General features: G+C 66.1%; 1 protein-coding gene across 1 annotated transcript; it reads left to right on the forward strand.

Moving 5' to 3' along the window:
* The first annotated feature begins 910 nt into the window (after window positions 1-910).
* LLGL1 (LLGL scribble cell polarity complex component 1) lies at window positions 911-12135 on the forward strand. Its single transcript, XM_061473377.1, has 23 exons — window positions 911-1030; window positions 3205-3302; window positions 5388-5469; window positions 5578-5693; window positions 6052-6210; window positions 6288-6450; window positions 6545-6680; window positions 7562-7616; window positions 7722-7879; window positions 7973-8190; window positions 8270-8337; window positions 8646-8799; window positions 9193-9297; window positions 9435-9727; window positions 9806-9959; window positions 10043-10196; window positions 10300-10583; window positions 10773-11037; window positions 11139-11253; window positions 11336-11430; window positions 11558-11681; window positions 11781-11860; window positions 11989-12135. The coding sequence occupies exons 1-22, from the start codon at window positions 950-952 to the stop codon at window positions 11857-11859; spliced, it is 3156 nt and encodes a 1051-aa protein (XP_061329361.1). The 5' UTR covers window positions 911-949; the 3' UTR covers window position 11860; window positions 11989-12135.

Consider the following 12135-nt stretch of genomic DNA (forward strand, 5'->3'; position numbering starts at 1 on the left):
GGATGGGGTCTGCCCATCCTCTTCCTGAGCTCCTCCCTGATCTATGTCCTTTCCACCGCTTGGTTTCAAGCCTTGGGGCCGTGAGCGGAGGGAGACCCACCCATCCATGAGCCCATCACCAAGGGCATCAGGTCAACACCCCCCCTCAGGCCATTTTCCACCCCAAAAGCTGTGTCACTCCGATGTGGCATCACCCCAGGAACGATGTTAGTCAGCAGGGAGGGGGAAGCCCTGCCCTACCTCGGGTTGACTCACCCCAAAGCGGGGTGCAGGGCATGGTTCTCCCCTCACTGTGGGGACAGTCATGGTGATGGGGCATGGACACCAGTAGCAGGGGGCAGCAGGGTGCTGAGCATGGTCCCGCTCGGCGCATCCGCGCCGAGCGGGACCATGCTCAGCATCCTGCTGCCCAAAGACCCCATAGCTATAGAGGCACCGAATCCAGGGCTCCCTATGGATCAGGGAGCCCTGTGACCATGAGAAACCCTTTGGGAACACCCAGCCGCTCCCATCCCCGTTTTCCTATAGGGAAAACTGGGACTTGGCTTCAAACCCCCCCAATCCCAACCCCACAGAGCACCCATAGAGGGCGCCTCCGCCAAAGAACTACAACTCCCATCACCCCCCTGCGCCGACGCATACGTGACGCCAGTAGGCGGGCCCACGCCGCGAAGGCGCGCGCTGATTGGTTGAGACCCTTTGTCCATCAAACCCCCCCCCCCCTTTTGTGCCCCGCCCCGCCCCGCCGCGGCGGTGCCTGCCCCGGGGCTCGGCGCGCGCGCACCGGGGGACCCGGGATCGGGATCGGGATCGGGATCAACCACAACCACCGGGGACCGATCCTTAGAACCGGTTACCGGGGGACACCCCCCCCCCCCCTCCCCCTTCCCGTATCCCGCTCCGGTACCGGCCCCGGCCCCGCCCGCCCCTCCCGGTACCGTGCTCCACCATGATGAAGTTTCGGTTCCGGCGGCAGGGTGCCGACCCGCACCGGGACCGCATCCGGCACGACTTGTTTGCCTTCAGTAAGGTGAGGGCGGCTATGGGGGGGGGGGTACGGGAGCACCGGGAGAGCGGGGTGCGGGCGGGAGGGCAGACCCCGCTCCCATGGGAACCGGGGAGCACCCCCCCCTCCTTTCGATGCAGGCAATGGGGGTATCCCGGGGGGGATGCACCCCCATGGTGGGTACCGGCACCTCCCGGTGCGTGGCTGCGGGGTGCCCGTCTCCCTTGGGGTGCAGCGGGCATCCCCGCCTCACGGTGTCCCCCTCCCGCACCCGGAGAAGGATGCGACCCCCGTATCCGACCCCTGCCCCTTCCCTATGGATTCCTCGCTCATTGGCAGCGGTGTTTTGGGGTGCATCCCCGGCTGCAATGGGGGGGGAGAGGGTCAGGTCCTCACCCCGCCCGAGGGTGGGGTATGGGGGGCTGGAGCCCTGTGTCAGCGGGAGGGGATGTGGTGGTGGTCCCGGGGGCTCCCTTTGCACCCCAAGGATGTGTCTCTGGGGGGATACCCGGGGCCCAGAGCTTGGTCCCCCACTTGGTTTCCTGCTGGAGGGTGGGGGGTGCATCAAACACCCGGGGGGGGACCCTGAAAGCCCTCGGGTGCCGGTCCCTTCCCTTGGTGGATGGGTTGTGCCGGGGGGTGCACCCCATCCCGGGACTCCCATGGTGTTGGGACCGCATCGGTAGCAGCAGCCCCCGGCTGAGCCCAGCCCGTGTCCATCCATCCTTTGGCAGCATCCTGGCATCGGACGCTTCCCTGAAGTCCTGGTGGGGACGATGGAGGCACCCCCGGATCACCCTGGGCGCTGGGATGTGTTGGGATGCCCCACGATGGGGGATGTGGGGGTCAGAGCAGCACCCACCACCCCAACACATCCCTATTCCCCCCCAACCCCACTGCTATGGGTGAAGGTCCGGCCGGGACACAAACCTCACTCTGTCCAGAGCCCCCCCCCACTTTTAGTGGGGATGCTCCCACATCTGCATCCCGCCCAAGCAGCCTCCCCATAGGGTCTGCATCCACCGGGACATGGCGGGGGGGGCCGGGATCAGCCCCTCTCCATGCAGCCCAGCGCGGGGGCCGCCGGCTGCCCACCTGCCTCCCATTAGCGGTTGTTTTTCCTCCCGAGCTCCAGCAATCCTGGGATTTGCTGTGATTTGGCCGGGAGCGCGCCTTGGCCGGGGCCGGCACAGGCTGCCGGATGCAGCCCCGCTGCCGCCTGGGAGGAAGGGCTGTGGATGGGGGGCTGCCAGCGGGTCCCCCATGGGGATGGAGCTGCAGGGAGGGCAGCGCTGTGGGGCTTCGCTGTCGTTGTCGTGGTGGTGTCCAGCCTAAAGCATCCCTGCTCCTGCCGTCATCCTCCGGTGCAGCGCGCATCCCGATGGGATTTGGGGTGACGCTGCCACATAGACCCACAAGCACCCACTAACTCCCCCCCCCCCCAAGCCACACTGGGACCCTCTGGATGGAACAGGGATGTTGCCACGCTCCTAAAGGTGTCCCTATGGAGGGGAATGGGAGCCAGGAGGTGACGGTGGCTGTGCCAGCGGGTGCAAAAAGCTGCCCCAGACAAAGGGATCAGGTCAGGATCCGGCCAGGCTGGCTCCGGCGCCCTCCCTATCATCCCATCGCGCCGTCGCTGCTCAGCCAAGCTGCCCCCGGGGCTGCTTCTCCCCCCCGCCACCGATGCCCTCACCTTAGGGTGTCCCCTGTGTCCCCCCATCGCCAGGCGCCTCCCGGCCGGCGTGCCCAGGCATGCCATGGATGGCCAGGACTTCCTTGGGAAGGTGCCTGTGGGCACATGGCTCCGGCAGGGACATCCCTGGCACCGGTGGGTCTTGCTTGCCTGGTTCTGCCACCCGGCACCGTGGACCCCCAGGGATGTTGTGGTGAGGATGAGCTGGATCCCACTTCCTCCTAGGGCTTCCGCGCCTTGGGTATGGGGTTAGAGTGGGGGTCCCTTGCCGCTGGGTGCAGGCTCGGATCGACCCCAGCCCTTGGTTTGGCTGGGTTTGGGGGTGTCAGGTGGGAACTGGGTGAGCAGTGATGTCCCCATCCCCAAGGACCGCGTTGGTGGCACCTTGACGAGGCAGCATCCTCACGGCCCTCCATCCCGGGGTGAAGCTCTGGCCGTGGGGTGAAAGGGGGGGACTTTGGGGTGGATGTCCCGGCTCTGACCTGCCTGTTCCCCCCGGCAGACAGTGGAGCACGGCTTCCCCAGCCAGCCCAGCGCCTTGGCCTACGACCCTGTCCTGCGTGTGATGGCCATCGGCACCAAGGCTGGAGCTGTGAAGCTGTATCCTTTCCCCCCCCCGGAGGGCAGGAGGTAAGGACCCCCCCCAGCCCTTCCCATCCCACCGGAGACACGGCCGTGCTGCTTGCCCATCCATCCGGCAGCGAGGGGGTGACTGTAGGACCCCCCCACACACACACACACTTCCCAATGCCCAAACCACCGTGGGAACCACGGCGCTCAGCATCCCGGCTGGCATCCCATGCTCTGGGGGGGTGCATCCCGCTGTTATCCCATCGGGCTCCCATCCATCCATCCATCCATGGGGGCAGCGGGGCCTCTGGCCGGCCTGGCGCCGGGGTGAGGGGCAGCGATGGGCACTGATCCCAGTCCCGGGGTGGTGTTGGGGGGGGAACACACACACACACACAGAGGAGGACGCGGGGCCCGGCTGGGCTTTGTTGCCGGCGGCGTGCAGGAGCCTCAGAGCGGTGCTGGCCGGCAGCCAGGCCCAGGCTGGATGCGGCCGCGCTCGGGGGCCCCGCGCCGCTGGAATGCGGGGTGGGAGTGCGGGAGCACGGGGAGGGGGGGTACGGCTGCGCCTGCAGCAGGGTCAGCGTTGAGGGGGGGGCATCGTCTTCACTGCCCCCCCCCATCCCCAGCACAAAGATGGCGTGGGGAAGGGGGGGTTTGTGCTGCCGGTGCCAGCCCGGCCGCGATGTCGCCGGGTGCTCCGCTCGGATGCTCGGCTCTGGAGCGCCGGATCCAGCCCTGCCTGTGGTGTTGAGCCCCTCCGTGGACCGCGAACGCGCTGCGGTGCACGGAGCATCCTCCGTGGGGTGGTTTTGGGGTTCTCCTGCCGGTGAGCACCCGGCCCCGCTCTGGTTGCCACCAGGATCGTGGACTGGGTTGGGTTGGAAAGGACCTTCAATGGTCATCGACTGATCCAGCCCCCCTGCAATGAGCAGGGAAGATGCTTCTGGAGGCTCCCGGGGCCAGGCGAGGCAGCGCCGGAGCTGGCCTGACTGGTGCTACTGGTTAGTGGGGGCACCCATGGGTGCTTCCCCGAGCTGGGATGGGTGGATCCGGCTGCAGACAAGGGGTTTCCACTGCCTGGGGCATCTCCTGGGGCTTGGGCACTTGCAGTGAGCCGGTGTCACCGGTGCTCCTGTGGCACCATTTAGGATGGCATCCCCCATCCGTGCAGCATCCAGAGCCCTGTGTGTGTGCACCGTGGTCTCCCCACATCCTTTGATGCTGCCAGACAGCTCCTGCCTGTTGGTCCAGGCAGGACCGCTGTGGCTGGTTCCTTGTGCCGGGGTGGGGGGGCAATGGGGGGCAGCAAGAAGCGATGCCCCTCTGTCTGCGGCATGCCGAGACGCAGCAGTGCAACGCACCGGTGGCACCGGGATGGGACCAAGCACTGCTATGGGATGCCGGTGAGGCCGGGGAGCACCGTGTGGGTCCTGCCCCGGTTCCTGCTGAGCGGCGTCGCCGGCAGAGGAGCCGGGACCAGTCTGGTGAGTGAGGCCGTGCCAGCGCATGCCGATCCCCACCCTGCGCCGGGGCTGCCGGGGCTGCCGGCGCCTCTGCTCCGGAACAAGGGAGTGGTGGAGGGCAGGAGCCGGCCTGGCCCTCGCACACCCACGGCGGCCGCGTGCCGGCCGCATCCTGACCCGCGGCGTTCCGGTCGGAGGCGTTCCGGGGCATCCCAGACAGGGATGGTTTGGATGCCGGAGAAGGAGAATGCAGCAGGGGCTGGAGCCGTAGGGGAAGGGGTGATGGGTTTAAGTTTAAACGGGGGGAATTCAGGTTAGATCTAAAGAAGTTTTTCCTTGTGAGGGTGCCCAGAGAAGCTGTGGCTGCCCCATCCCTGGCAGTGTTCAAGGCCAGGTTGGACACAGGGGCTTGGAGCAAGCTGCTCCAGTGGAAGGGGTCCCTGCCCGTGGCAGGGGTTGGGACTGGATGAGCTTTAAGGTCCCTTCCAACCCATTCTGGGATTCTATGGTGGTGCCAAAGCTGGCTCCAGCATCTGGGATGACTGCAGATAGAGCAGTGGCCTTTGTGTGTGTGTGTAATTTAGGGGTCTGTGGGTTCATTTAAGGGGGGGGGCCTCTACCCTCGTTGTTCCTTTAACGGCCCCCCCAGATATGGCGCGCCAGGCGTGGAGCTGACGGGCTTGCACAAGGAGACAGCCACTGTCACCCAGCTGCACTTCCTCCCTGGCCAGGTAGGGATGCGTGTGTGTTTGGGGGTCCCGGGGGGGGGGGGGGGCAGCTCCCCTTGTCCCTCATCCCACCCCATTGTCATTGTGTGTGTGTGTATGTGTCCCCGCCAGGGCTGGCTCCTGTCCCTGCTGGATGACAACACGCTGCACCTCTGGGAGGTGTGCCAGAAGGATGGATGCTCCCACCTGGAAGAGACCCACAGCTTCGGCCTCCCGGGACGCCCAGGGTCTGATAGCACCAAGTGCTTGCTTGTGTGTGTGTGGGGGGGTGTTTCCAGTCGCTCCCCCATGGAGCTGCTGGCTGGGAATGGCGCGTGGGAGCTCCCAAGGTCCCCTCAGTGGCGCTGGTTTATCTGCTGGATGCTCCTCTGATCCCTGCCGGGATGGGATAACGCAGCCTTGAGCTTTCTATAGGCGCTGGCAGGGCACAGGGCTGATAACGGCTCTGGTTGCTTTGGTGCCGAGGTTCTCCCTGTCCTTCCGGGGCTGATGGGGATGCAGCGCTGAGGAAGAGGAGGTTTGGGGTCTCTCTGCCGCTCCCCTATAATAGGGCTGACACAACTCCCCCCCCATTCCTCTCTATAGGTGCTCTCCTGGCATCACCCGGGTGACAGTGGTCCTGCCCACATCCTCCTGTGCAGTGGCCTGCCTGGGTACCGAGGGTGGTGCCGTGTATTTCCTCGCCCTGCCCACGCTGGTGCTGCTGGAGGACAAAACCCTCTTCCCGGATGAGGTCCTGCAGAGGTGAGCCCTGCACCCCCTGCACCCCCTCCCCATGGCTCCCAGCACCCCCTGACCCCCGTTGTGTCCCCTCCGTGCAGTGTGCCCGATGAGTATCGCTGCGGGAAGGCGCTGGGACCGGTGGAGTCCATCCAGGAGCATCCGCGCGACGGCGGCCGGCTCCTCATCGGGTACAGCCGGGGGCTGGTGGTGCTTTGGGAGCAGAGCACACGTGTGGTCCAGCACCTCTTCCTTGGGAACCAGGTACTGAAGGTGGCAAGGGGTTAAGGGGGGGGGGCATGGCCTTGTGTGTGTGCCCCCATCCTGGGTGCTGAGCATCCTCTGTGTGCCCCTGCAGCAGTTGGAGAGCCTGGCTTGGGAGCAGAGCGGGAAGAGCATGGTCAGCTCCCACAGCGATGGGGGGTACATGGTGTGGGCCGTGAGCGGTGCCGGACAGAAGAGCCAGCAGCCCGTCATGTCCACCATCCCCTATGGTATGGGGTTAATAGGGGAGATTAAGGGGGCCTTGGGGGCTGATGGTCCTGTCCTGGTGTTGCTGCTGCAGCTCAGGGCTGGGATCTTTATCTGTTGGAGGGCAGGAGGCTCTGCAGAGGGATCTGGACAGGCTGGATCCATGGGTTGTGGCCGATGGGATGAGGTTCCACAAGGCAAAGTGCCGGGTCCTGCACTTGGTCACAACAACCCCAGGCAATGCTGCAGGCTTGGGGCAGAGTGGTTGGAAGCTGCTCATGGAAAAGGAGCTGGGTGTGTTGGTGAATGACAGCTGACCACGGGCACCTTGTGCCCAGGAAGCCCCCAGCATCCTGGCCTGGATCAGCACCAGTGCGGCAGCAGGGCCAGGGCAGGGATTGTGCCCCTGTGCTGGGCACTGGTGAGGCCGCACCTCGAATCCTGTGCTCAGTTCTGGTCCCTTCACTGCAGGAGAGACATTGAGGTGCTGGAGCAGGGCCAGAGAAGGGCAGCGGAGCTGGTGCAGGGCCTGGAGCACAGGGGTGATGGGGAAGGGCTGAGGGACCTGGGGGGTTCAGTGTGGAGAAGAGAAGGCTCAGGGGGGACCTGATGGCTCCCTACAAGTGCCTGACAGGAGGATGGAGCCAGGAGGGGCTGGGCTCTGCTCCCAAGGAACAAGGGATGGGACAAGAGGAAACGGCCTCAAGCTGCACCAGGGCAGGTTTAGATGGAGCTGAGGAACAATTCCTGTCCCAGAGGGTGCTCAGGCATTGGAACAGGCTGCCCAGGGCAGGGCTGCAGTCACCGTCCCTGCAAGTGCTCACACAGCGTGGAGACGAGGCCTCAGTGCCATGGGTTAGTGCAAGTTTTTCTCCAAGCTCACGGATTCAATGATTCATTTCAGGTCCATTCCCTTGCAAAGCCATCAGCAAAATCCTCTGGCGGACCTGCGAGTCGGGGTACGTCCCTAGGGCGCAGCCTGCCCCTGGTGATGGGCACGGGGGATGCGGGTAGGACGTCCTGCAGGGTCTGATGGGTGCTGCTTCATCCCCCCCCCCCCCCAGGAACCCCTTCATCATCTTCAGCGGGGGGATGCCGCGGGCCAGCTATGGGGACCGGCACTGTGTGAGCGTGCTGCAGGGCCAGACCCTGGCCACGCTCGACTTCACCTCCCGTGTCATCGACTTCTTCACCGTGCACAGCCCCGAGGTGCCCGAGGGAGGTAGGTCCTGATGGGGTGGCCTTGAATGGGTGATAAAGGGGTGTGTGTGTGGGGGGGGTCTTCATTAGCAGGGACCGTCTGTGCCCTCCCCAGGCTTTGAGAACCCCCGTGCCCTCGTGGTGCTGGTGGAGGAAGAGCTGGTGGCCATCGACCTGCAGACCCCGGGCTGGCCGACCATCCCTGCCCCGTACCTGGCGCCGCTCCACTCCTCCGCCATCACCTGCTCCTGCCACGTCTCCAACGTGCCCCTCAAGCTTTGGGAGAGGATCATCAGTGCCGGCGAGCAGCAGAGCCCCCGGCTCTCCTCTGCGGTGAGTGGTGGGGATGCTGGGATGCCCGAGCCCCACGGGATGGGCTGATGGGCTCCATCCCTCCCATCTCTCCCTCCAGGCTTGGCCCATTGATGGGGGGAAGAACCTGGCGCAGGAGCCTACGCAAAGGGGGCTTCTCCTCACGGGGTGAGTGGCCTGGCAGTGGGGAGGGCGGGCTTGGGAAACCCCAAATGTACCCTTAGAGGAGAGAAGGGGGGCGGCCGGGGGGGCGGACATCCTCACCCCACTCCTGCAGTGTGGGATTGGGATGGGTTGAGCTGCCCCGTCTCACTCGGCTGCCCCATCGCTCATTGATGGCTGGGCAGGAGTGTGTCACCCTCTGCCCCCCCCTTACCCCCCCATCTGCCGGCACACAGGCAGCCCTTGTTAGCAGGCAGATGTCAGGGCCCTGCGCTAACAGGGGCCTCCCCGTGCCCCCCCCACCCCGTTTCCAGGCACGAGGACGGCACGGTGCGGTTCTGGGATGCTTCTGGGGTCTCCCTGAAGCCCCTCTACAAGCTGGGCACCGCCAGCATCTTCCAGACCGACTGCGAGCACAACGACAGCCTCAACCAGGCGGGCGAGGAGGAGTGGCCGCCCTTCCGCAAGGTGAGCACCCCAGCACCCTCCTCTGCCCCCCCCCCAGCACCGCAGTGCAGGGGCACACAAGCCCATAGAGAGGATGGAGCCATCCCGGCATCGCACCGGGGACGTGTCCCTTCATCTCGGGGCGCAGCTGCTGTGTGACTGCCCGTGGGGACAACAAGGGATGCTTGTTCCACGTGCCCTGCCTTGTGGGTCTGCCCCAGTGCGGGGCTGGGGGGGGGGGGGATGACACGTTGGGACAGACGTGTTGCAGGCATCGTGCCCAGAGCAGCCCGTGCACTGCAGCCGGTACCCAGCAGCTGTTGGGGGGGGGGGACATTGGGGTGCACTGCGGGGGGGCTGCCCCATAGCGGTATCAAGGTGCCCAGCCCCACAGTCCCTCCTTTCCTGCCATAGGTGGGCTGCTTTGATCCCTACAGTGACGACCCACGCCTGGGGGTGCAGAAGATTGCTCTGTGCAAGTACACGGCCAAGATGGTGGTGGCTGGGACAGCGGGGCAGGTAGGGCAGAGCGGGCTCTGACCCCCCCACAAGCCCTGCAGCCCCTCCATGAAGGGCTTCTACCCGTGGGGTTTAGCCCCTGCCTTGCAGCAGGGAGGCCGTCATAGGGCAGGGGGTTCATCGTGCGTCCCCTGCAGGTGCTGGTGATGGAGCTGAGCGACGAGAAGTCGGAGCACGCCGTGAGCGTGGCCACCGTGGACCTGCTGCAGGACCGCGAGGGCTTCACTTGGAAGGGCCACGACCGGCTGGCCCCAAGGAACGGCCCCTTGCCCTTCGCCCCCGGCTTCCAGCCCAGCGTCCTGGTGCAGTGCGTGCCCCCCGCCGCCGTCACCGCCGTCACCCTCCACTCCGAGTGGAACCTCGTGGCCTTCGGCACCAGCCACGGCTTTGGGCTCTTCGACTATTACCGGCGCAACCCCGTCCTGGCCAGGTATGGGGCGGGCATCACGGTGCTGGGGACCCCCTTAAGGGTGATGACTTGGGTGCTGAGCAGCGTGGGTGCCCGCAGGTGTACGCTGCACCCCAACGACTCCTTGGCCATGGAGGGGCCCCTGTCCCGCGTGAAGTCCCTCAAGAAGTCCCTGCGGCAGTCGTTCCGCCGCATCCGCAAGAGCCGGGTGTCGGGCAAGAAGAGGCTCAGCACCGGCAGCCCCTCCAGCAAGGTGGGTCTGGAGGGGAGCGGGGACCATCACGGCTGCTCCGCGTCGCCGTGGGGCAGGGGCTGACGCCTGCATCGCCTCGGCAGGTCCAAGAGGCCAATGCTCAGCTGGCGGAGCAGGCAGGGCCCCCCGAGGTGGAGATGACGCCGGTGCAGCGCCGCATCGAGCCGCGCTCCGCCGATGACTCCCTCTCCGGGGTCGTGCGGTGCCTTTACTTCGCTGACACCTTCCTCCGAGACGGTGAGGGCCCCCGGGCCTTGGAAACCCCCCCCCCCACTTCCTCCCTGGAGCTGTGGGTCTGGCTATGGGGAAGGGGGGCTCTGATGCTGCTCCCATCCCGCAGCTGCCCACCATGGCCCCACGATGTGGGCAGGGACCAACTCGGGCTCGGTGTTCGCCTACGCCCTGGAGGTGCCGTCGCAGGAGAAGTTCTCGGAGCGGGCGGTGGAGGCGGTGCTGGGGAAGGAGATCCAGCTCATGCACCGTGCGCCCGTGGTGGCCATCGCGGTGCTGGACGGGAGGGGGAACCCCCTGCCTGAGCCCTATGAGGTCTCGAGGGACCTGGCCAAGGCCCCTGACATGCAGGGGAGCCACTCCATGCTCATCTCCTCTGAGGAGCAGTTCAAGGTGAGCGCGGGCACCAGCACCCATAACGTGTCCCGTGGCCTGTCTGGGTGTCCCCAGGGATGGGGATGGAGGTGACCGACCGGGTCCTGGGGCACCCCTGTTCTTGTCCTTATGGGGGTGACGCTGCCCTTAGCTGAGCGCTTCCGCAATGGGAGGCTGCTCAGGTCCCCGTCTCCTCTCACCCTGCAGGTGTTCACCCTGCCCAAAGTGAGCGCCAAGACCAAGTTCAAGCTGACGGCCCACGAAGGGTGCCGGGTGCGGAAGGTGGCCCTGGTGAGCCTGGCGAGCGCCAGCTCCGAGGAGCGGCTGGAGAACTGCCTGGCCTGCCTCACCAACCTGGGCGACATCCACATCTTCACCGTGCCCAGCCTCCGGCCGCAGGTCCACTACGGCTGCATCCGCAAGGAGGACATCAGCGGCATCGCCTCCTGCGTCTTCACCAAGCACGGGCAGGGTGAGGGCGCCAGCGCTGATGTCTGTGTTGCAGGTGGGACGTGGTCTCCTGCTGCGTCCCGCGGGGGTGTTCCTGAGGCTCTTTGGTGTTCCCTGCTCCAGGTTTCTACCTGATCTCGCCATCCGAGTTCGGGCGCTTCTCGCTGAGCGCCAGGAACGTGACGGAGCCGCTGTGCCGGCTGGAGGTCGCCCGGCTCCAGGACACCTCGTGCCTCAGGTAGGACGTATCCCAGCATCCCTGTACCCCTCATCCCATGGCACCGGCTCCCGCAGTAACTTCTCCCTGCCTTTCCTTCCAGCAACAGCTCGATGGCAACGCCGAAGCTGCCGCAAGCCAACGGTACCCACGTCCCGCGCAGCCCCGAGGGACCGCGCTCCCCCACCAACAGTGACCGTGAGTGATGAGGCTGTCCCCACCGTGCACACCACGTCCTCCCCATCTCCCTGCCGTGCACACCGTGTCCCTATGGCCCTGACCCCGTGTCCTGGCTGCCAACCCTCCCATCCCCGTGTCCCCAAAGGGTCCCCTGAGGAGCACCCGGCCGCCTTCTCGCCCAGCTCCATCGATTCCCCCAACAGCAGCATGGAGAACCCGCTGGACACCACCGGGGACATCACCGTGGAGGAAGTGAAGGATTTCCTGGCGTGAGTAGGATGGGAGCGGTGTAACCGGTGCCCGTGGCGCTGCCACCAGTGCTGATGGGGGGGCTCCACAGGCTGCCTCTCACCCTGCTTTACCCCCAGATCCTCAGAGGAAGTGGAGAGGAACCTGAGGAACGCCAGCGAGGACGAGGCCCGGTCCACGGGGATCCTCATCAAGTGAGGTGTGTGTGGGGCTGGGACCCCCATCCCTCATAACGGGGCTGTGATCCCTAAAGGGGGAGCAGGGGCGGGCAGCACCCCCCCGGGGGATGCACCTCCATCCCCTTCTCAAGGGCTGTGTCCCCCGCAGGCAGCGCCAGCCTCCCTGACCCATCTCAGTGCTCGGATTCCCGGGATGTGTGACTCGACTGGACCCCCCCGAGCCCCCTCCCCATGTAACGTAGACTCGTCTCTTCTCTAACACCCACCCGCTCCCCCCTGCCCGGCCCCGGTCCCG

This window comes from Pezoporus flaviventris, unplaced genomic scaffold, assembly GCF_033815535.1.
Source record: "Pezoporus flaviventris isolate CSIRO_AGI_PZ_B2104156 unplaced genomic scaffold, CSIRO_AGI_Pfla_v1 ptg000078l, whole genome shotgun sequence".
NCBI lineage: Eukaryota > Metazoa > Chordata > Aves > Psittaciformes > Psittacidae > Pezoporus > Pezoporus flaviventris.

Coding starts and splice junctions, on each gene's coding strand:
- LLGL1 (XM_061473377.1), top strand. CDS start 950: ATGATGAAGTTTCGGTTCCGGCGGCAGGGTGCCGACCCGCACCGGGAC. Junction 11,038..11,138: donor CTTCACCAAGCACGGGCAGG/GTGAGGGCGCCA, acceptor TCCCTGCTCCAG/GTTTCTACCTGATCTCGCCA. Junction 11,431..11,557: donor CTCCCCCACCAACAGTGACC/GTGAGTGATGAG, acceptor GTGTCCCCAAAG/GGTCCCCTGAGGAGCACCCG.